Source organism: Camelus bactrianus, chromosome 6 (assembly GCF_048773025.1).
Source record: "Camelus bactrianus isolate YW-2024 breed Bactrian camel chromosome 6, ASM4877302v1, whole genome shotgun sequence".
NCBI lineage: Eukaryota > Metazoa > Chordata > Mammalia > Artiodactyla > Camelidae > Camelus > Camelus bactrianus.
Window position 1 is genome coordinate 64380439 of NC_133544.1, and position 22644 is coordinate 64403082.

The 22644-nt window shown below is 39.9% G+C and overlaps 1 protein-coding gene across 1 annotated transcript in view; it reads right to left on the minus strand.

Moving 5' to 3' along the window:
* The window catches only part of RPGRIP1 (RPGR interacting protein 1), a 60132-nt gene that overhangs the window by 29571 nt on the left and 7917 nt on the right, over positions 1-22644 (minus strand). Inside the window, 20 exon segments of the mRNA XM_074365826.1 lie at positions 1882-2017; positions 2564-2767; positions 3060-3241; positions 4537-4882; positions 5341-5492; positions 5655-6107; positions 8141-8258; positions 8677-8820; positions 9285-9445; positions 10675-10820; positions 12377-12450; positions 12926-13072; positions 13949-13972; positions 14555-14660; positions 16143-16274; positions 16788-16887; positions 18047-18068; positions 18071-18250; positions 18252-18321; positions 20804-20936. Of these exon segments, the coding sequence (XP_074221927.1) occupies positions 1882-2017; positions 2564-2767; positions 3060-3241; positions 4537-4882; positions 5341-5492; positions 5655-6107; positions 8141-8258; positions 8677-8820; positions 9285-9445; positions 10675-10820; positions 12377-12450; positions 12926-13072; positions 13949-13972; positions 14555-14660; positions 16143-16274; positions 16788-16887; positions 18047-18068; positions 18071-18250; positions 18252-18321; positions 20804-20936 (3030 nt within the window).

A 22644-nucleotide genomic window follows, 5' to 3' on the forward strand; every position in this document is an offset into this window, starting at 1 on the left:
ATAAATTTCTGTATTTAGCAGTTCTATCATTTCTACTGATTCATTTCCAAATTTGCAATGTATTTTGCAAACATTTTATAATTGATTCAGGCAAAAAAAAAAATCCACATAAATGGATGCCAAAGTTACTTGGTGAAATCTGATGAAGAACAGATATTTACATGGACTCAAAATATCTTCTCATAGATTACTTAATAATTACAAAGGGAAAAATAATACCTTTATGAAGGAAAAATGTGGCAATGTTTTCTTAACCAAGTGATCAAACGTAACATCACCAATAATGGGACAAACTGACATCATGTAACTCCTCGTGTGATATAGTGAGGACACCATATCACTTTTGTGGCATTCTTATAAAAATTCATAACCTGAGTCTAATTATGAAGACACATCAGACAAATCCAGGTTGAGGAATACTCTACAGAAGAGCTCACCTATACTCTTCAAAAATGTCAATATCGTGAAGGACAAAGAAAAGATGAGGAACTGTTCCAGGTTAAAGGAAACCAAAGATACGTGACTAAATGTAGTTTATGATCCTACACCATGCTTAGATAAGGAGTTGGGGGGAACTCTGCTATAATAAACATTATTGGGACAATTTACAAATTCTGAAAAGTGAACTGGACACTGGGTAATAATCTATCCACGCTAAGTTTGCAGACTTGATAATTGTACTGTGGTTATAGAACATCCTTTTTCTTACTGAAATATATACAGCAGTAAGCAGGCCTGATATTCACAACTTATTCTCAGCTGCTTCAGAAAAAACATGATAAAGCAAAACATGTGAAAATGTTAGAAGTTGATGAATTTGCATGAAGGGTTTATGTGAATTTTCTGGTCTTATTCATGTAGCTCTTACGTAAATTTGAAATTATTTTAAAAGAAAATGTTTTTTTAAAACTTACAGTGTCAATTTTCATAGCCCCAGTCCCTGGCTAAAATTTTACAGTTCATCTTTTATCTTCACGAAAGTAGTAAACAAGGTTGTTATGCAAATTGGGTCTAATAACTCCAGACTCTGGAGTCCTGGTGAGCTTCAGGTCAGCTTTTTGTCCCTCTAGCCTGAAAGAGCCCAAAGCACAGACAGTTCTCCCTCTTAGAGTGTAAGAGGCTCAGAACGGTGCTGCCATTAGGCTGCCAGACCAGAGCGGGAAGTCCTGCCCTGGGCAGACCATCTGCCTACGTTGGGTAAAAACCAGATTCAGACTCTATCCCACTTTTCCACCCCAAAGTCCACCAAAAGCACGGTTCTACCTCTCCACTGCTCCCTCCTGAACAGCAAAGTCCCAGGGCGGAAGCAATTCCAGCTTCCTCTCTGACCTCCAGTCACCACCGTGATCTAGGCTAGGTGATTCCTCTCTCCTTTATTGCTTTTAAGAAACATTAAGATTTTTAAAAAATATATTAACTTTAGCTTTTCATTTGTCCTCAATAAGAGAGTTGGTCTGAATTACCTAGTTTGCCATTATTATAAAATGAAATCATGTCTACTTTTCATTGTAATACAAAAGCCTTGCCTTATTTTTAAAGAAACTTGGATTGACATCACAAATGAGCCAATCACACTTCTCTTATTTCTTTGTAACCATAATTCACAAGACCCTGGAGAGAACTGACATTTTAAACTTGCTAGCTAACTAAACTGGCTAGTTAGCTAGCTAGCTTTCAATACATATAAAGCTACTTTCTTTGAGAATTACAGCTTGGTTGGCCTAATCAGTACACTTGTAAAGTAAAACTCAGCCTAGGGTCTTCAGTACTAATTTTCCATGAAAATTTCAGCAATGCAAGATGAAGGAAGAAAGTAAGTAACTGGCTTGATAACATAATTCAACAATTACATAGCAAAGTCATACTTTAAAAAGACAATACCATTCACAGGATATAGGGCTTCCTTCTGTATCCGTGCTGAATGGGCTGATATCATTTCCTCTTCCTTTTGCTGATTCTTCAAACCACCATCTGCAGAGATCTTAAGCCCTGAGAATTTCCATTCAGTGTAGTTCAACTGTTTCAGATTCAAATAGAATTAAATATAAGTATATTGTATAGTTATAATAATTTAATAGAATTAATAAAATTAATATCACATATTATTAATTATATAACACAACAGAAATAATAATGTAATTATATAATTATGTAGTCATATAATAATATATTTATAATCTCTCTATATATGTAAGATATATTTTAGGCTACATAGTAACTTTAATCCAGTTTCCCACGAAGAAAAGACAGCATCAAGCACGTAAGCAAGTGTTCAATAAATACTTGTTCTTTATTTTGATTACAGTTGAAGTGGCCTGGTTAGGACTGTGGTACTAAAGCATAAGCATAAACTGCAGAGTCCATAATCTGTTGAATTAAATAACACTGAAATGAAGTGAACAGTTCAGAGGTTTATTAAACTATTCACATTTTGTGGAAACACATGCTAGCCACAAAAAGCCACGATTATTGCTTATCTTGTGTGCCTGCTTCTATCTCTGAGAATAATACATGGGGATGCTACAACCCATATTTTAGTTCCTCAGGGTTTCCAAGGCCTTACCTGTAGCGTATTTCCATTTAAGATGTTACGACTAAGATACTCCATTCTGTTCTTTCCTTGGATACCCATTCTTTTGCCATGTTTTCTTCTTGAGTAGGCTGCAACCTGGTGTTCCCTTTCCTTTATTTGTCCCACCTGAGGAAGTTTTCCCTTAGCTTGATACTGGCCAGTTTCAGTAGGAATCTCAACAGATACCATCTGGTCCTAAATAGAAGGATCAGAGACAGTCTTACAAGATGATAATTTAACAGCCTTGATATGCAAGAAAGGGATTTTTGAGCTAGAAATTTCATTTCTCTCCTGCCATAGAGCTGAGAGATGTCATCTCTCTCTCCTCACCACCCAGGGTTTTGTTCCATCAATAGCTTCATGGCATTATAAGGGATGTAGATTAAATTTGCAAAACACATGCCATTCACAGAAGGAATTTCTTTTATGCCAACTTTAATACAGTCTTCCTTAAATCCGCTCTACAGGATTGGTGGAGATCTGCTACCTGAGGAGGAAAGGCGGCTTTTTTCTCTTCAGTTGTGGTCTCTAAACTGTCCTTGGTGTTCTTCTTACTCTTAGCTTCTGGTTTTGGGAAGCTCTCTGGGGGCAGGTAGCAAGACTTCCAATCCAAGTGCACCTGAACAGATCCATTAGGTTTCCCTGCAGGGTCAGTGAGGTTAAAATCACCTGAGAAACACACAGATTATTAATAAGATCCAACCACATGAAATAGACAAATGAGTATGAGCACCTTATCTACTACCTCCCCATTTTGAATTTTATCATACTTCATCTGTAATTAATTAACATCATCAAATAATCATGATAATACTCTCAGAAGTAACATAATTTGTAAATCAAATATGCTTCAGTAGAAAAAAGTAACAAAATATCAGTAAATATCTATATCACTCAGAATATTCACTCAGAATATAAGAATATTTATAGGGGAAGATGGGCATCTCCAGGTTTCAGGAAGGGATAGTCAAAAGATGCACGAAGAGGTATAGCTTGCTTGTTGTCAGTCACCCAGCCAATAAACAAGAGCACATTCTTATTACTGTTACCAAATGGTTGTTATGCCTTAGGCATACCAATAAAACCATTATCTACACTCAAGTGGTCCCTATTTCTAAAATAACAAAAGCTAAGAAAACTTAAGCAAAATGGCTTTTTCCAAATGCCAGACTTCTGATTAATTTAACAGATGGCTCACATTACCTCTTCTCTTTGGCAAAGAAAGAGTTGTGAGCAGAAGTGTCAGCTTTTTTCTCTTTTTTTGTTGGGGTGGGGGGCCAGTGAGCAGGGCACCTGTAATACTGGGAGGAGCAAGGCCTCACACACTTCCTGGAACAGCCAGAAGCTTGTTACACATGGTTGGTACCTGGCTACACCCACCCACACGTCCTAATGGGACTCCACTGCCTCCCGCTCCCAGGACTGCAACCAGAGAGCTGACCCTGGGGATGAACACATGATAAAATAGTACGGAGTTCAGCTCCATACTGGGAAAAGTATCCAAGAAGTCTGTCTTTGTCATGATGTGGCATGGAAATCTAACTGTGCCTAATGTTTAAAAGAAGTGAGAGAATAACAGGGGAGGATTAAGGACACAGTTTATAATCTGATACCTAGTCACGCACTAAGAAACAATCGGTCTTAAGTAAAGATGATTACTGGGATAATTACTACATAGATGGAAAATGTTGGTTCAAACATAGAGGTATGAACTTCAGATTGGTGGATCTACCCACTTGGGAATCTTGCTTCTGTTGCTGAAAAGAAGCAGAAGAAGCCAATGTTTCCACGTAATCAGTGAGGTTCTAAGTCTTCTACTCTGTCACTCTTGACAATATTCTCAAATCCCTTCAGCAGGTTTTAAGAGAGACTGTTCCAAGCAAGTAATCAAAGAAGAGCAGAGTTAGGACAGGGAGACACCACTGGGCAGAGAGCATAAAGACGTAATAACCTTGAACTCCCACCTGTAATGGATTTGTTTTGTGCAAGAGGAAGCAAGGGCACTTGGACGTGGCCAAGGTAAGAGCCAGGCTCTGGGTCTTCATCATCAAAAATGTACACAGACAGGGCCTCCTGCCTCAGATACTGATCCAGGTCAGAAGTCATGAGCACTGGGAATCGAGCCTGGTCTCTGAAGTAGGGATTGTTACTGGCTGGGATGATGGTGGTGTCGTGGTCAGAAAAGGTAAAGAAGCGATACATGGCGTATGGACTGGGTTGGGCTCCCAGCTGCCGTCGACTCCGGAGGCCGTAGCATCGGATGATTTGCACCCGCAGCTCATTCTGATGCTTGCAAGTCTCTGATCTGGACTGAAAAGATGTTGGTCTTGAATTGAGGAAGAGGGCAGACTGAGAGAGTTGTTGCTGGTGAAGCCCATCACCCTTGATGAGGAAGAGCTATGACCTAGAGAACTGCTGACTCCTGACTGGGTGTCACAGAGAAACCTAATTAGTGACTTCCACCCGCCTGCAAACTGGCTCTGGCAGACAGTTACCTGAGGGAGATGCTGGCACTCAGACCTTAACTTAGAGAATGGAACGGAGAAGCTGTTTTGTTCACCGCAGGGCGAGAGGTAGCTAGCTCCCAGGGCATGACTTCATTTCAAATTCAAGCGTGACCAAGGGAAGAATCTGGACTAGTTGTGGTGTGACGGTTTTTCTTTCATTCACATTCAACAAGTACTTATTGAGAGTGGAAGACTGAGCTGTTCTCATGAGCTGCTTGGCTGATTCTCCTCTGAGATGCATGGGCACATCCTTTTTCTCACCTCGTCCTCCTGGGCCTCCCAGGCTCCAAGCAGATTGGCTGACAGGTAGGCCCGGGCTTTCTTTCGCTTATTGTATGCCTGTAGGCTGGATCTTATGGGGAAGCGCAGCCTCATCCAGTACTCTAGCACCCCGAAGTCTTCTCCACCAGCTCCTGGGTAGCAGAAAGTACGAAAGGCATGGAGGATACAGGTGGTATGGCGAGGATCGAGAATAAAGGCAGAGGAAGAAAACGGGAAACCACCAGAAGAGCAACTACACACTTGGGACAATTCCACACTAGTCCTGGGAGCTGTGGGAAGCTGACAGCACTTACCAATAAGTGTGACAGAGCCATGGACCCTCTCCACAGTTTCTAGCACCCTGTCAAAGCAAATCCATCCAGCTGCAAGGGTGTGGTGCTCACTGGCTATAGCCTGGTGTAGATCAAGCTGGGCTGAAGCCCCCTGAAGGTAGCACAAGAAGAGGGAATCTGTCTCTACCGCATACTGGGATGTGAAGTCATAGAGGGGCTGCGGCCCCACAGCTAGCGGGGTACAGTGGGTTTCAAAGTCATAGAAGGAATAGGTGCAGAAAGTGCTCGGTTGAGTGTCTCCAGCCTGAGCCAGGGCAGCAGATGTCAGAAAGGCCTGGTGGATGTGCAGTTCAAAAAGATTCTCACTCTGATGCCATGGAGAAATGTCCACCGTATCCTCATCTCCATGGGCTTGCAGTGGTTCCAGACATAATGACAACTGTCGGGTGCCATAAGCCACATCTTTGAGCTGTTCTAGAGGAGAAAGAAAACTGCCTATCCATTAAAGGGTACAGAGCTCTTCCTTAGGGTAAAGGAAGGTGGACAGAAGGAGAACAAAAACCATGGTGGAAGTCCAAGTGTGACTATTTCAAGAAACCATGTGATTCGAAAAGAAAATCATCAGAATGACAACTAGGTGCTTTGGATTCTGATGGTGAAATGACCCAATACCTGCTTTAGGGATAAGGCACAATATGAGTGATCAAAAAGTAAATGCTAAGCTCAGGAAAACACTGGAGGCACAATTTCATCTACAGATGACATTGTTTTGGCTTATGGCAAGATCCTATGAATTAACTGATAAACCCATTAGAGAAGCAATAGAAACACAAAATGTGAATATTTCCAAAAGTTTGGCCTATTGGCCATGGAGAGAATAGCAAGTTATGGTCCACGGTGTCTATTACGTTACACTGGGCCCCACTATGATGATTCCGCTTCTCCAGCCAGATCAATCACAAGGATCTTCATTCTGTTAAGAATTTGATTTCATTGTAATAAGGCAAAAAAAATCCACTTTAAGTCAAAGAGTAATATAGTAAAAAGTAGGAGAGGGCACTTTCTGGAAAGAGGTTGAAAATATTGGCAATAAGATGTAAAGCTATGTAAGACAGTCTGCTAAATCTGTATTACCTCCCGCATCCAACCAACCAGAAACTTTGATATACAGTCTGCTTCAAATCGGGGAGTATTTGAGTCATCACAGTGTGTTGATGGTGAAGGTCCTATTTTAAGAGTTAAAGTAGCAGAATAAAAATATTTTGGATACATCAGAATGTCTCCCTGCCCAAAATAAATGGAATACAGAGGTTGAGGAATGGTTTCTTAATTGATAAGATTAATATAACTAAATAAAATATATTTAAAAATTTGCATTACATGACACAAGGTTAATAATATTAAGCATACAAAGTACTTCTACAAATTAAGAACATATTATTAACAAATGAGTAAAGGGCAAGAATAGGCAAGTCTCCAAAGAAATAATATAAATAACTGGTAAACACAGGAAAAACTCTTTAGCCTTAGCAGCAATGAAAGAACTAAGTTAAAGCAAACGAATCTTCAGAAGTAGGTAATGGTATTATTTATCCTGCACTGTCCTGGGAGAAAGACCCTGTAAATCCGAAAATCATGAGAATTTCAATCCAAAAGATTTCCTTTGTTACATGGCAGGGACCTTTGGACAGACACCCTGGCGTGCATAAATCATGCCCCAGAACAACCCATCTCCCTTTACTCTAGTTCCATGCTCACTGAGTGACCTTGTTTTTGATTCCGCTTTCCAGAGCCACTGTCATAAAATAATAAATGAATATTCTGGTGTAAATACCAGTCTTCAGTGAATCTGGTTAGTATGAGTCAGATCTCTCACCACTCAGCATTATTATACCCAGCTACAAACAAACAGAGCCAGTTTTCTCAATATGCAAGGCTGGGACCAGATCCTGGTTGGCAGTGACTGTACTAAATACAGGAAGTGTCACATTTATGAAATTTGCATTAAGTTCCTAGCCAGCTGCCCTGTTATATAGACATCCTCAAACTGTAACAAAGAATTCAGGGACTTTCAGAGAGAAATCACAGAAAAGGATGATGAGAAATGAGTGATGAAGCTCTATTATCTCACAGAAACTGCTCTAGAGGCCTGGGCTGAGGAAACAATCCTGAGAGGGAGAGTAACACCGCGAGGGCCAACAGTGATATACTCTTACTTTCAAGATAGATTCAGCAGTTTCTGGGTACTGTTGAAACTCTCCAGAGAAATCAGGGAAAAGACACTGACATGATGGAGGGAAAGAAGCTGCTAACCTTGTATCAGAACAACCAAGATGACAGGATAAAGAGCAGGAGGGATAAGTCATATACCGAGCACATAAGAGGGGGCCCTCTAGACAGGTGAACGGAGGGGAGCACAGGCATTTAGCTGTGTGATAGGTCCCAAGTGAGGTGAACAAAGGACTAAGACTTGCCGGATATCGGAAGGCCATGGCTTCTTAAAATACCTTCCAGCTGATTGATACGACTGTTCTTGAGATCTAGGAGTCGATTCAACCTCTCCAGTTTTTCTTTGTGATTCTTATTTTCATTATCGGCTTTTGTCATCATTGCCTCCAGTTCCTCCTGAAACAAAATCATGTCTGAACTTTCCTATTTCAACGGCCAAGAACCAAAGAGCCCAGATAAAATGGTGGCACTCGCAGGGGAAAGGAGACTCAGCTCTCTCCTTAGCAGGGCAGATGCATCTACTAGAAAAAGGCCTGGGTTCCTCACAGACCCTTCCAGGATCAGTTTTGCTATTAGTGCCGTTGGGTAAAATTTGAACCCAGAAGCATCACACTTGCCATCTTCATTAGCTAGCCCCTTTACTGGCTTCTACGCCAAGGTGCCGTGGGCATGTGTGAGTCCTCAAGCTCTTCACAGGACAGTGTATCACCCTGCAACAGCCCTGGAAACTTGGGTCTTGCTTCAATCCCAGGCTTGTAAGTGGTTCCCAGGTGCCCATTTATCTATCCCCTTCCAGTACCATCTTTTCTTGCACCTGATAACACATGTTGATTTTGCGCTGCAGAATAAGCATGTCTCTGGTCTTTTCTAATTCCAATGTGGTCTCTGCATGGGATACTTGCAACTCTCTTAACATCTGGGACAGCTTCCTTTCTTCTTGTTTTTTGGGTTCACAGGGCTACAGAGCGAAAAGCATTGGAAAAGGCGGGTATAAATATGATAGGAACAGTTATAACTATTCTTTATAAAGCTGTTGGTAATGTTAAAATACCAGCAGCAGAATACACTCCAAAATGTAAGAAGTCCTGAGTTAGTTCACAAGTGTTCTCTCCCCTAGTTCCTCATGTTCAATAGCAGCAGTGAGTAAGTTATACAGCCCTCAATGGCTGTTTGCTCCTTAGCAGATAATTTCAAGTCTTCATCTGAAAAAGGTTCTAAATTTTATGAGTTCTACAGTGTGGAAAAAGTCTGTAGAGCTCATGAGGCTATCTCTACTCTCAGTCTTCTCATACCCTTCCAAATATTGTCCTCAATCAGGACAAAATGTTACTCAGTTTGTTTTCTAATCCTTTCATGTTTTCAAGGGATATTTGCCAGCCATCCCCCTGCAGAAGGGACTTGCTTAATTTAAGATGCTCTTACCTCTATCTGAACAGTCTCCTGGAATAGAACTGGGTAAGTGGCTGGCTCAGATTGCCTGTCAGGAGATTGGGAAATTGTGTCTTTATTTTGGAGTTCCTCTACTTCCTGCTTATGCTTCTGAAGCAGATTGGTGACTTCGAGCTTCAGATCCTTGTTTTGAGCTGGAGGAAAAAATAACACAGAAAGTTGAAACTCCGTGGTTACCAGTAACCATGTTAAAGTTGGACAGAGTGTGAATTAAATTTTCCCACTAATTTTAATTCATTTTATAAACTGGCCCTTAGTGAAGTAATTCTCTCTCCTACAAAGGTGTTCTAGCTTAGTGACCCTGAGTTGATACTTGGTCTCCAAAAACATAATCAAAAAACAGCGGCAGAACTGCAGTATGGAAGGAAGAGCAACAGCAACAACAAACACCAGAGCCACCTGACTGACTGGGAAAGTCCAGACTTCCTGACAGCACCATGTGAATCAATATCTCCCCAACTCCATTCTGACTTCTATGCTATTGGCTCGCTGTGACACCCACCTCCTCACCCACCCTGACCTGGAGGGAGGGAGGCTGGGCATTTGGACATTTCTGTGTGTGTGCGTGTTTGTGTGTGTGTTTCAGGAAACAAAGGTGATCAGTGTTTAGTGTGATTATTTCTGTATCATGCAGTAGAGAGGTTAAATTAGATTGCCCTAAAGGCTTCACAAGACTCCACTTGTACTACAAGATCCTTGGCATGAGCGCCTAAGCTCTATTTTTTTAATGGTTCCTGCCCTTAATTTTCTGGATGTCATATTTCTTTTCCTTCAACTCTTTTACGTGCATATACTAGAATCTGATGAAATACAAATTTGATAAGACCAAATATCAAAGACTAAGTCCAGGCTAGCAAAAAGAAGGGTGTCAAAGGTCTCTGATGGTATTTTAAAATCTTCAGAATAGCTACTGTGATCCAAGAATTAAGAAAAGGGAAATGGCAGTGGTAACCAAGAGCAAAAATTTGCTTCTTGATTTCAGGTATCAGGTGCTAAAACAGAACAAAACAAAACAATCCCCAATCACCCTAAAATGACTGATAAGAATAAAAGGCAGAACAGTTCACTTTCAATACTTTCAGTAAATAAAGTGAATGCTTAAAAACATTATAAAGTAAGAATTGGCACCCTCTCACATGGAAAGTCATTACATAGGGAGAAGTCTACGTGTGAAGTAGGTGTCAAGCTTTCTTGACTGTGAATCTGATCTGACTGTCAGTGTTCTTATTCTAGTTATCCAAGAGCCACGCAAAAAGAGAATCAGGTGTCAGGATCGGAGAAACGCTGGCCCCAGCTCCCTCCCCCCAAACCAGATGTAGAGGATCCCTCCTTTGAGAGAGCTCTTGAGAGAGCTTTGACCTACCTTTCTCCCTGGACAGCTGAAGTAAGACTTTCTTCTTCTCCTCCAGCTCAGCATCCAGCTGGTCCTGCAGCTGAGAGACTTTCTGCTGTAGCTGTTCTCCTACAAGCTCATTGCTCCACTGAGGCTGATTGCTGCTGTCCAGCATGCTGAAAATGGGAAGCAAGTGAAGGGGGAGGGGAGAGTTGTCAGATGGACACTCAAAGGTGTGTGATATGACGTCTTTATTACACAGTTTCAGCATCTCCTGGGCCTAGTTGACCATTCATTTCCCTGCACGTTTTTTCTGCCCCTGCTTTCTCTGTAACTGTCATTCACCAACTGTCTTGGAACTTTTGGGTCCTACTGAAGAGCTGCTTAGTATCACTTCTGTTTAGGTCTTGAAGATCCCACTAAGGAAGCTACACACATCATATCTATCCCCAAGGGACTTCTCCAGCATGATGGCTTTCTTTAGGCGGGGAACTGGCCTGCTGGATTAAAAATGAGAAACAGAATATTCCCATTTTCCTTACTCCATTCATCTGTCTACCATCATCAATGGCTTGTTTAGAGAAAACCTGCCTTTGAACTAGATTGTAAATTACTACACTGAAGGGCAGGAACTAAACTCTTCAATGACTGTTCCCTGCACACCACTGTATCTAGTGGTCAGGGCAGACCCATCTTGAGTGTAAAATGCACATTGCCAGTTCTTGATTATTTACACAAGTGAAGTAACATTGATAATCAATCAATCATTTCTACTTATGTCTTTGTCCTATTTATTACTTTAATAAATGTGGTCTACAAATAACTTGTTTAAGCCAGTATTAAGATTTCTTGGCACTTCCTGACATGATGATCTAAGAAGATAATGTTATAAATAATGAAGGGAAGAGGCCAATAGCCATCTTTGCCACAGGGAGTCTTCAAAGTGGGTAATCCCCACACTACCTTACTTCTCTGAGTTGAAGAGCATCAGCTGTTCCCAGGATACCCCCAAACAACCTCCCAATCTACCCGCTGCTACCGTTCACTGAATCAGAAGATATATTTAATTTTTTTAACTTCCAGGTATTTTTAGCTTCAAAAGTAATACATAAATATATGCTCACTGTGAAAATTTTAAATTATATACAAGTATATAGAATAAAATGAAGGTGCCTCTTTGACCTATTTCAATCCTTTCATCTCATTAAAAGTTTGTGGATACACACACACATGACATAAATAAGGTCACAGTTAACACATCCTTTTGCAGTATGATTTTTCTTCTAACAATTTATCTTAGGCATATGGGTCTACCTCATTTTTAACAGCTTTACACTGTTTCTTTGTGGGGATGCAACATGATTTATTTAGGCAATCCCTATCACAGGAAATTTGGATGGTTTCTATTTTTTATTTTACTATTACTAATTAAATTAACAAGACAATAATTAACATTCTTAACATTCTTATCTTTGCACACACATAAGAGGATTTCTTTAGTTTTGATTCAAAAAATGGAATTATCTGGCACAAAAGAGATGCATGTTTAACATTTTGATAGTGTCAAATTCCCTTGCAAAAAGACCCTGTCTATTTATATTCTTACTGACAGTATTAGTACCAGTTTCCCTGTATCCTTATCAAAACTAGGTATTTTTTTAAATTTGGGAGGTAATTTTCTGTTACTATCTTTTATAACAAACAATGCTCTGAGATCCAAATTCATACTCACTTTTCTAAGAGTTTGTCATAATTGTCATTCAGCAATTTTCGTTCTTTTTCCAAATCTTCAACTCTCTCCTGAAACTAAGAAGGACAGTAGAGTGCCTGAGATGTGATTTTCCAATCTAGAGCCTTGCATACATTCTCCCTTCTCTGTTGCAGGGTAGGACTCGGGTGGGAGATTTTCTATGTTTGTCTCCCACATCTATGAGGATCCATTCGACCAGAAAGACTTGAACCAACTGAAGGTGTGATAGAAAATTTTATTGGAATTAATGAGAATCCTCTGAATTAAATTTTCATGATATCTGGGTTTATACTGTTAGGGAAGCAGTAGGACATTGTAACAGAGTGAAGACTTTGGAGACAGACATAAGTATAAATCCTAGTTTTTCCCCTAATGGTGTAATCTTGAGCAAATTACTTAACAACTTGGCACCTCATTTTTCTCATTTGAAAAAAATTAAATACCCATACTGTTGCTAAGATACACTTTTTGACATCTCTGAAATTGGACTGTAACATACAACTGTATCTTTCAATTATTATTGTTACTTACCTCCTTCAGTGTTATCTGCAGGATGGACACATCCTCCAGTTGGCTCTTCAAGCTCACAGCCTTCTTGCTCTCCTCCTTCAGCTCTGCCCTGAGCTCATTCACTTGGCTGAGGAGGGCATCGTGGGCTGCACCCAGGATTCCCTCATTCTGGGGCAAAAAGAAAGTTGCTCTGGGAATGTTCATATCCCAACAGGAGTGGCCTCAAGATACCAGCAACCCCAGCATTCCCTAGTGGATGTCTCAAGAATGGCTTTGATTTACAGCATGTTGCCTTTGCTCTATAAGCTGACCTTGTTTTTCACCCTAGCATTTCTCAGGGAGTATCATTTCCCTGTTAGTGAGGCTGTTCCACTCAGGGAGACTATAATTCATCACTGGAGCCTTCATTTTCCCAAGGTTCGAATTCAACCTTGGCTCTAAGTGAAGTGCCACCTTTCTCAGCTGCCTTTACTTTCTAAGCTGTTCGGGTGATTTTTTATGATGAAATATTTCTCGTTTTGCACCTAGCCAACTGAGATGTTAACTCTGGAAGTTAAATGTGCATTTTTCTGGTGAACACTTCTGGTGAGGAACAGCTGTGGCTGGTCTTGATGGGAATTCTGCATCTGTGACTCTTAATCACGGACATTCACCCAGCTTCACCGGTACTCCACTCACAGGGGTGCAAATATTTGATAATACCAGTGAAGATTTGCAACCACTTTGTTATATCTCAGCAACTCCCACAGGCTAGAGGACTACTCCTAGGAATTTTTCATTAAAATGCTATCATTTTCTCTAGCAATAGGATGAAAAATATTATTCCAAATATTTCTCAACTCAGGTTTCATACTTCAACTTTTATGAAAACAGTGCAATGAGTATCTTCTGATAATAGTAATAATATCATTTGTCTTAGTAAAAATTATATAACATAATAACTTTGAGTTGTCTAAATTCTAGTGTTACTTGAAGATGAAGATTTCTTTGGGTTTCATTACTCTGATTACTAAAAAACAGATTTAAGGAATCTTTATTAAGTACCTTCTGGAGCAGAGTATCATAAGCCTGGAAGAAAGAAAGACGTATTATTCTATTGATGTATCAACTTGATGTTTATTTTGTTTATCTCCATAATACAAATTTTTTAATATTTATTTTAAAAGACATTGTAAAAAATTCTTATAAATTACATCAATTCGTGTACCTGTTTACTAATTGCTATTCCTTTACCCCTGCCCTAGCTTGCCAGGCAGTCTGTGAACGTAATAGATCATACCACTTCTTTAAAAAGGATGGAATCATTTTGTCATTTTTGAGAAGTTGAAAAGGACTCGAGCCTGCTTCCAAACAGAGGGATAATGGGAAGTACTGGAAAAGGAATGGACTCTGAGTTGTAAGGCTTGGATTTGAACACCACCTATAGATTGTGTGACCACAGATAAGTAACTTAGTTTCTCTCAACTGTGGTCTCCTGTGTGTAAAATGGAGAACATAACACTGGTCTGTGTTTTTAAATTGTTATTTCCTATTGGAGTTTTGTCAATTTACAATGTTAGTTACAGGTGTACAGCAAAGTGATTCAGTTACTAATCTCTTAACTAATTGATTTTTCCCCCCAAAAAAGAACAACTGATGATAGCAACTCACCACCTGAACTTCCGTTAATTGTGCTTTTGTCGCTGCCAAACAGGTATTCCTTTCACGTAAGAGCTTCTGAAGTCGTATCAGCTGTATATTCTCCTTAATGGAAGCTCTGGAGAAAGGAGACAGTGCTAAAACATTGTCTGTGAATGGACAGAGTAAATTACTTCCCCCCTCTGGATACGGACAGGGGACATAAAAGAAAATTATTATTTCTGAAACTAGGAGATCATGTTTTCTTTACACCTGCAAGGTACTGGGAAGGATTTGGGCTCACCAGACTGTCTCAGTGATCCCCTAGTCCTAGCTGCTTATTAGAATCATCTAGAGAGATCTTTAAAATTACACTGCCTCAACTCTACCCCCAAATAACTAAAAGGGAGTCTCTGGGGTAGGGCCCTGTCATTTGTGGTTTTAAAAGGCCTCCAGGTTGAAAACTTCTGTCCAGACAAAATATGTGCACATGGATGTTTATAGCAGTTTCATTCATAATTGCCAAAACTTGGAAGCTACCAAGATGTTCTTCAGTTAATGAATGCATAAACTAACTGTGGTACATCCAGACAATGGAATGTTATTTAGTGCTAAAGAGAAATGAGCAAGGAAGGGTGAGAGTATAGCTCAGTGGTAGAGCACGTGTTTAGCATGCATGAGGTCCTGGGTTCAATCCCCAGTACCTCTATCTAAATAAACAAACAAACAAACCTAGTTACCTCCCCCCACCAAAAAAAAAAAAAAAAAAGGGATGGTCTCAGTCTTTTTAAAATTAAAAAAAAATTTTTTTTAAAGAAATGAGCTATCAAGCTATGAAAAGACATGGAGGAAATTTAAATGCATATTGCTAAGTGAAAAAAGCCAATCTGAAAAGGGTATATGCTGTATGATCCCAATTATATGACATTCTGGAAAAGGCAAGACTATGAAGACAATAAGATCAGTGGTGCCAGGGGTAAGGGAGTAGGGAGGGATGAATAGGCAGAGCACAGAGGATTTTTAGGGCAGTGAAACTGTTCTGTGTGATACTCTAATGATGGATACTTGTCATTATACATTTGTCCAAACCCATAGAATGGGCAACACCAAGAGTGAACCCTAAGGTAAACTATGGACTTTGTGTGATTATGATGTGTCAGTGTAGGTTCATCCATTATAATAAATGTACCACCCTGGCAGGAGATGTTGGCAGTGGCAGAGGCTGTATGGGGGGAGGGGGCAGGACTAGTATATGGGAAATCTCTGTACTTTCACACTCAATTTTGTTGTGAACCTAAACTACTCTAAAAAATAAAGTCTATTTTTTAAAAAGTTCTCCAAGGACTGATACACAGTGGGGGCGGAGATCCCCTATCTGGCGATTAGGATGAAACAGTTGTGTTTTTTTTATTCATATGAAGTGAAGCAGCAAATCTTCTATTCTACATAAGCATCCCCTTTAGGTTAATCCATTTCTTAACCCACTTGGTACTTCAGGTCTACTTCTCAGATTGAATTCAATCCCAAGCATTCTCTTTTTCTCTGAGATGGAGGACAGGTTCAAGCAAGAATCTCTTTTCCAGTTTGTTACGACTCGAGGTATGGAATGCCACGCTCTTACCGAAGCTCTGTGGCCTTCTGAGCACACTCCAAAGAGCTCCTCTGTTCACAGTTTTCATCTTTGGACCACATTTTCTCAGGAGACTTGAGTGGTTCTTCCACTTCCATAGTATTGCTGGTCATAATGTGGGCACTGTTAGGCATGTGACTTTATGACTGTTAGACCAATGACTTTAGCCATAATTATGACTTTGCTAAAAGAAATTATACTGTTAGAATTAGGAACAAAAAGAAGAAACAGAAACTGCCGTTACAGGAGTTTAGAACTGGGCTCTCACATATATAAAAAGAAGGTAGAGGAGTTAGTAATCTTGGCATGCGTGGAGGATAATCTTAGAAAATATAGCTTTCAAGTATCAAACAGGAATATAAGTGAATTACGATCTAAGGGGGGAAATAAAAAGGGAAAGAGAGGGAATACCTTCAGTTAAGGAAAGGGCCTTTATTTTCCTTTCCTTGGAAGACAGAGAGATGCTTATTTTCCATTTTTAAGCAATGAAGTTAGAATTTGACCTAGGGTTGACTTTCATCTTCTCTGATTATGCTGGAAAGACTCAAAAATGCCAATATTCACTTGTTCCCTAAATGATGTTTTTCCAATTAAGGCTGAAAGAGTAATAGCACAGGATAAAGGAAAAGAACTCACAGTTCGCTGGGTTCACTGGCTATTTCTCCTCTGGCTTTTTCACTTGTCACATGTTCCTTGAATGTGGGAGGGGCTGTGTAGCTCAGCCGGTCCCTTGACTCTGAAAGTTTAGACAGAAGATGCAGACTCTGGCAACAGATTTCTCCAGAACATCAAGCACTAGAAATGGAACACCAAGTGCTGGAAGTAGGGAGCCTTGAGACTTGGGGGAAATCCTTATATGACCAATGATCCCAGAGGAGAGATTCTCAGTCTTTACTCCTGCATAGATAAGCAACTGCAGATCTAACAATTCAGCAGGAGTACAGACTCTTAAGTAAGTGAGTATAAAAGGGAAGAAGAAAGAACAGAGACTGTGTGTCTATGCATCTTTATCTCTAGTGCCTGGTATATAACTGGTATTCAATAATGCTGACGTTAAACTGAATTGAAATTTAGACTTACTTAGTTTTCCTACTTTTAGTTGTTTTCACAAGGATTTGGTTTGCTCAAGTAGGGAGCTTGAAAACACAGGGCCATACTGAACAAAACTTAACTTTGAACCCCCAGGATAAAGACATCCCATGCCCACAGACGTTAAGCAGGGATGAGTAGGCCAGGTGAAGGAAATTTACACACAGATTTGTATTGAATTCAATGTTGAGTTCCACAGCAGCCAGAGACTCCTAGCCAGAGACTTAGCCACTTGGAATATAGGAAGAGAAGAAGCTGCAACTCCTCACTTAATAGCCTGGACTTCAGGAATGGACTCTGGGAATCTCTGAATCCATGGACTGTATGCAAAGTTTTGTCTACAGGTACCCGTATGTTTCTTGGGAGGAAGCCTAGCTTTGCTTATGGTTTCAAAGGAGTCCACTTCCCCAAAAAGGCAAAGAATCCCAGTTTTAGAGGCATGGCCACTTAGCCCAGAGTCCCAGAGTCCCAGAGTCCCAGGAAAGGGACCTGTCTTAAGACCACTGCCTCTTACACCTAAGCAGGTCATCAAAGTTATCTCTGCTTTCTAGACCCTTCAGAACTTGATCGGTGAAGTTCAGTTTCCACTGTCTGATTCTCATCTCAGCAGTACTTCACGGTGAACTGAGAATTTTGAACCTGACATCCTACTCAGAAAAAAAGATTTTAGGGAGGTAGAAAGGAATGAGAACAAAAGAACAAAGTGGGGTAGTGTACGGAATGAAGGCAGTGAGGAGGAAATGCGGCTGGCAAACCAACCCTTCCCAGTGTTTTTGTCCTGTCGGGGACTTGGTCCTGAGCCTCACCCCTCTTGGGTTTCTCGGCCCCCAGCGCCCCTGCGGTGTGGAGCTGTCTGTGTCCCACGTGGACGCGAGGCTGGGTGCGGCGGGGAGCAGGGGGGCCCACGCGCTGGAGCTGCAGTTGCAGCCCGTGCATGGGAGGGCGCTGATGCTTGGCGGGGCGCTGCCGCCACCCTGCGTTCCGCCGCCGCCTAGCGGGCTCCCGGAGCTGCTCAGCCGTTGCTACCTCGGGCCTCAGGTCCCGGCCTGCCGCGGTTAGCCGGAGCAAGGCTGTCCTCATCCTACGGGCAAACATAGAGCTGGTGGCACGTGCCTTCTCCTACGACAGTTATTATTTACACAGTTTATTTGGCGGCAAATAACCCGAATTGATCTCTAATATAAACTTATGTACTGTTTATTGTGCAGTGATCACACACTCATCTTGGTAAAAAATAGGGCACGCCTCAATATATTTGTCTACTTATTTTTACATTATATACAGTTACTTCTATACTGATAAATTACGATCATTATAAAACATAAAAATGCTAGTTTTTTTAAAGAAAGATAATTAAATATAAGTAGAAATTTTAATATTTACTTCTCACATCCTAATTGTTCTTATACTCCTGCATATGAGCCCACTTTCAGGATTATTTCTCTGCAGCCCCCCTGGATACACGCAGCCTTACCTACAGTGGATAGTCAATCATTATTTATCATCTTGACCTAAAGTCATACTTTTATAACCATTACCATCAAATTCTGTGGTCCCATTGCCTGCCAATTCTGACATTTACTGACTATGCGGCCTGGGTCATGTCATTAGCCTTTTGTGCTCAGTTTTCTCATCTTTAAATAAAGATAAAAATACTACCTGCCTCATTGGATTGTTAAAAGTATTAAGTAAGTTAATATATATAAAGGGCTTAGAGCAATGATGGTGCAATGTAAGCACTGTAGGAGTTAGCTAGTATTAGTACAGATAATTATACCCAGATAAAGAAATCAAAGCATAAAACAGCTAGGGTAACTTGCCCAAAATCAGAGGGGACAGAATCCAATTTAGCCACCTAATATCTATAATCTCAAATGCTTTTTGGTTATCAACCAAGAAGCAAGAGTTTTTGGCCCATGCAACTATCTGTCTTCACTGGATTCTCATGTTCTCCACAATATAAAAGAATCTCCAACTCTAAAGAGTGTTGGCATATGTGCTGGAAGCCTGCAATCCTGCAAATTCTAAATGAGACTCTGAACCATTCCTGGAAATTACCAATGAGAAAGCACAAAGCTGCTTTTGACCTCGGGGAATTGGTCTGACATAGCTAGTCCTCAGTGTTGCTGGAAGGTGGCCTGGTGCTCACAGCTAGGCCATGTTATCCTTCTGTAGGACATAATCTCATGGAACAGCAACATCACACATTGTCACGCTGCGACCATGACCGAGTGATACAAAACAAGGCCGCTGCATACTTTTGTCTCAGCACAGAAACAAGGTCACCGTGCCACCCACAAAATACCAAACATGCACCTCTCCGGGCTAATATGAGTGACTGTTTCTTCTTTCCAAATTACAAATTTAGCCTCACTCTAGCCTCTCCTTCCTGTAGATAAGATTTGAGATATCCAAGCATAGAATTGCCCCTGCTTTCTGATAGCACCAAATCTGGAGCAAACTCCTGTTACCTTGGACCTTCCCCTAAATCACCCAGCTGAAGCACAAATCCTATAAATATGCTCTTTCTAACACATTCTCACTGAGATGCCGATGTGCATTTTTTCTAGCTGTAACAGTAATAACCCAACTTGCCCAATTAGGTGTGTTCCTGGTGGTCTTTGGCTGGAAGGCATTGACACCTGTATCTTCAAAATATATCCTAGAGATTAACCCCAGACTTTCCGGAACTCTCATGCTCCCTGTTTATCTACCCACACCCCATCTCAGATTCCTTTCCAGGTCTGCACCCAAAAGATACACTTTTGAAAGCCAATACCCTAAAGTCACTGTATATGGTATATTTTGGAGTTAAGAGCTTTCAGCTCTGCCACTCCCTAGCTATGACCTTGGACAAGTTACTTAACCTCTTTGTGCTTCCTTTCCCTCTTAATAATGCTTCTTTCACAGTATTAAGTGAGTTAATATTATTTATAATATTAAGTTAGTTAATACATATAAAGCACATGTAACATGCCTGCATATAGTAAATGATCAATATGATTTTCAGTTTGGTTTTGCAAATAAAAACCCCTTTTCTTATTTGCCCCTGCAGCCTTTATTCCCCTGAGATTTTGGCCATTCTCCTGTCCGCATTCTCTTTTTTGTGACCAGGGCAAGAGCCTTCCCAGTCTCTTGCTCTCTGGATTGGAATAACTGATGATGTTTTGTGGACTGTGGCCACAGTCGATTGATGTGTTTGGCAAGAAAACAGAATAAAGCAATACTGCTTCAAAAATTATTTTTGGAGTTAACCATCTTTGACATTTGAATTGTTTTCTGGTATAGACATTTCAGGAAAATGTATTCTTTTTGGTTTCTTGTGGTGTAGGCCTGGTGTAGATACTGATTTTCAAGACTTAAGGAGAACTCTAGGTACCTTTTTTTTTTTCTTTTCAGCTTGTATTCATTATAAATTATATCTGTCAGCATACCTCTGCAAACATCTTTATGTTCATGTAGTTCTTTTAGTTCTAGAAGTAGAGTTTCCGGCTTATAGGATTCCAGGGTTTTTTGGGTGTTTGGGATTAGCAGATACAAACTATTACAGACAGAATAGGTACCTTTTGATCTCATCCTGTTGCTTCCAAAAAAGCTCCTTCACCAAAATGTGCTCATCACGAAGACGAAATAAACTGTCTTCCAGTTCTTCCCGGCTCATCCTGCTCAAGGGCAGTTGAGTTTTTATATTCTTACCTAAAGTCCCAGGAGAGGGTAAATAGAGATTATTTTTACATTTAATTTTTTTTAACCTTTCACATCTCTTATCACATCTTGCCCAGAGGGCTTGAATCTATTTTAAGTCATGCGTTTAAGAGGAAATTCAGGAAGTATATGAAATGTGTACTAATGGACCTCTTTATCATTCCGTGTCACTCCTGGATATGGAAAATCATTCCATGTCATTCCAGCATATGACTCAACCTCCTGTCTGTAAAGTATATTCCCTTTATAAAAGTAGAAAATAGGACTTTTAGTCTACTTATTTTTTATTTTTAATCCACTCTTTTACTTTCCCTGCTCATTACGTAACTTGGACCTAGACAAGGATTGTGCCCACAACTGTCTTCAAATCCTCAGTAAGAAAAAGGATAGAAAACTTTCTTGATTATTGAGTCATCACCTTTGTTTTTGTGGTGTGGAGAAATTGTCCCCAAAATTGCCTCCTTGGAATAGAGCCTCTGTTTCATCTAAGCAGAGGAAACTACAGTACGTTGTTAAGTGTTTGAGTGTTCACTAGCCTAAGCCATCTCTGATCCCATGGAAATCACCCAGAGCTCAAAATACAACTCCTCCTCTGGAAGAAAGAGAGCTCAGAACCACCTCAGGTACCACTGCCACCTCTCTAATCTACCCTTTGGAAATGATAAAATGTAAGTTTAAAAAAAAAACAACTTTATTGAAGTATAATTGCCATGTTTTACATTGAACATATATAAAGTGTAAATTTTTATTAATTTTGACAAATGTGTGTATATATATATATATATATATATATATATATATATATATATATATGTATACTTGTGAAACCATCAGCACAATTACAATAATGAACATATCCATCATTGCCAGGTTTCCTCGTGCCCTGTTGTAATCCATTCCTCTCCACCCCATCCTAACCCCAACACCCTCACCTTTGTTCCCAGGCAAACACTGATATATATGTTTTATGTCACTTTAGTTTCCATTTTCTAGAATTTTATATAGATCAAATCACCTATTATATACCCAGGGTTGGGGTTTTTTTTTTGGTGTGTGTGTCTGACTTTTTTCACTCAGCATAATTATTTTGAGATTTATCCATGGTGTTTTATATATCAATAGTTCCTTTTGATTGCTAGTAGAATTCTGGATAAACTATAATTTATTTATCCATTTACTGTTGATGGACATTTGGATTATTTCCACTTTTGGCTATTACAAATAGAGCTACTATGAATATCTGTGTATAGGTCTTTGTGTGGCATATGTTTTCACTTCTCTGGGTATATACGTAGGAGTGATATAGTTGGATCATGAGGTAAGTATATGTTTAACATTTAAAAAATTTATAAATTGTTTTCCAAAGTGATTATACCATTTTATATTCCCACTAGCAGTGAATGAGAGTTCTAGTTCCTATACATCCTCATCAACACTTGGTCTTTTTAATTTTAGCCAACCTAGTGGGTAAATAGTCATTTTAAGTATATTAATTTGCATTATTAATTTACATTTTCTTAATGGCTAATGATACTGAACATTTTGTGTGTGCTTATGTGCCATCTGTATATCTACTTAAATAAAGTGTGTGTTTAAGTCTTTTGCTCATTTTTTATTGTTAGATTTTTTAAAAATCTTTTTTTGTTGAGTTGTTTGTAAATTTTAAACATAAGTCATTTGTTGGATGTACGTTTTGCAG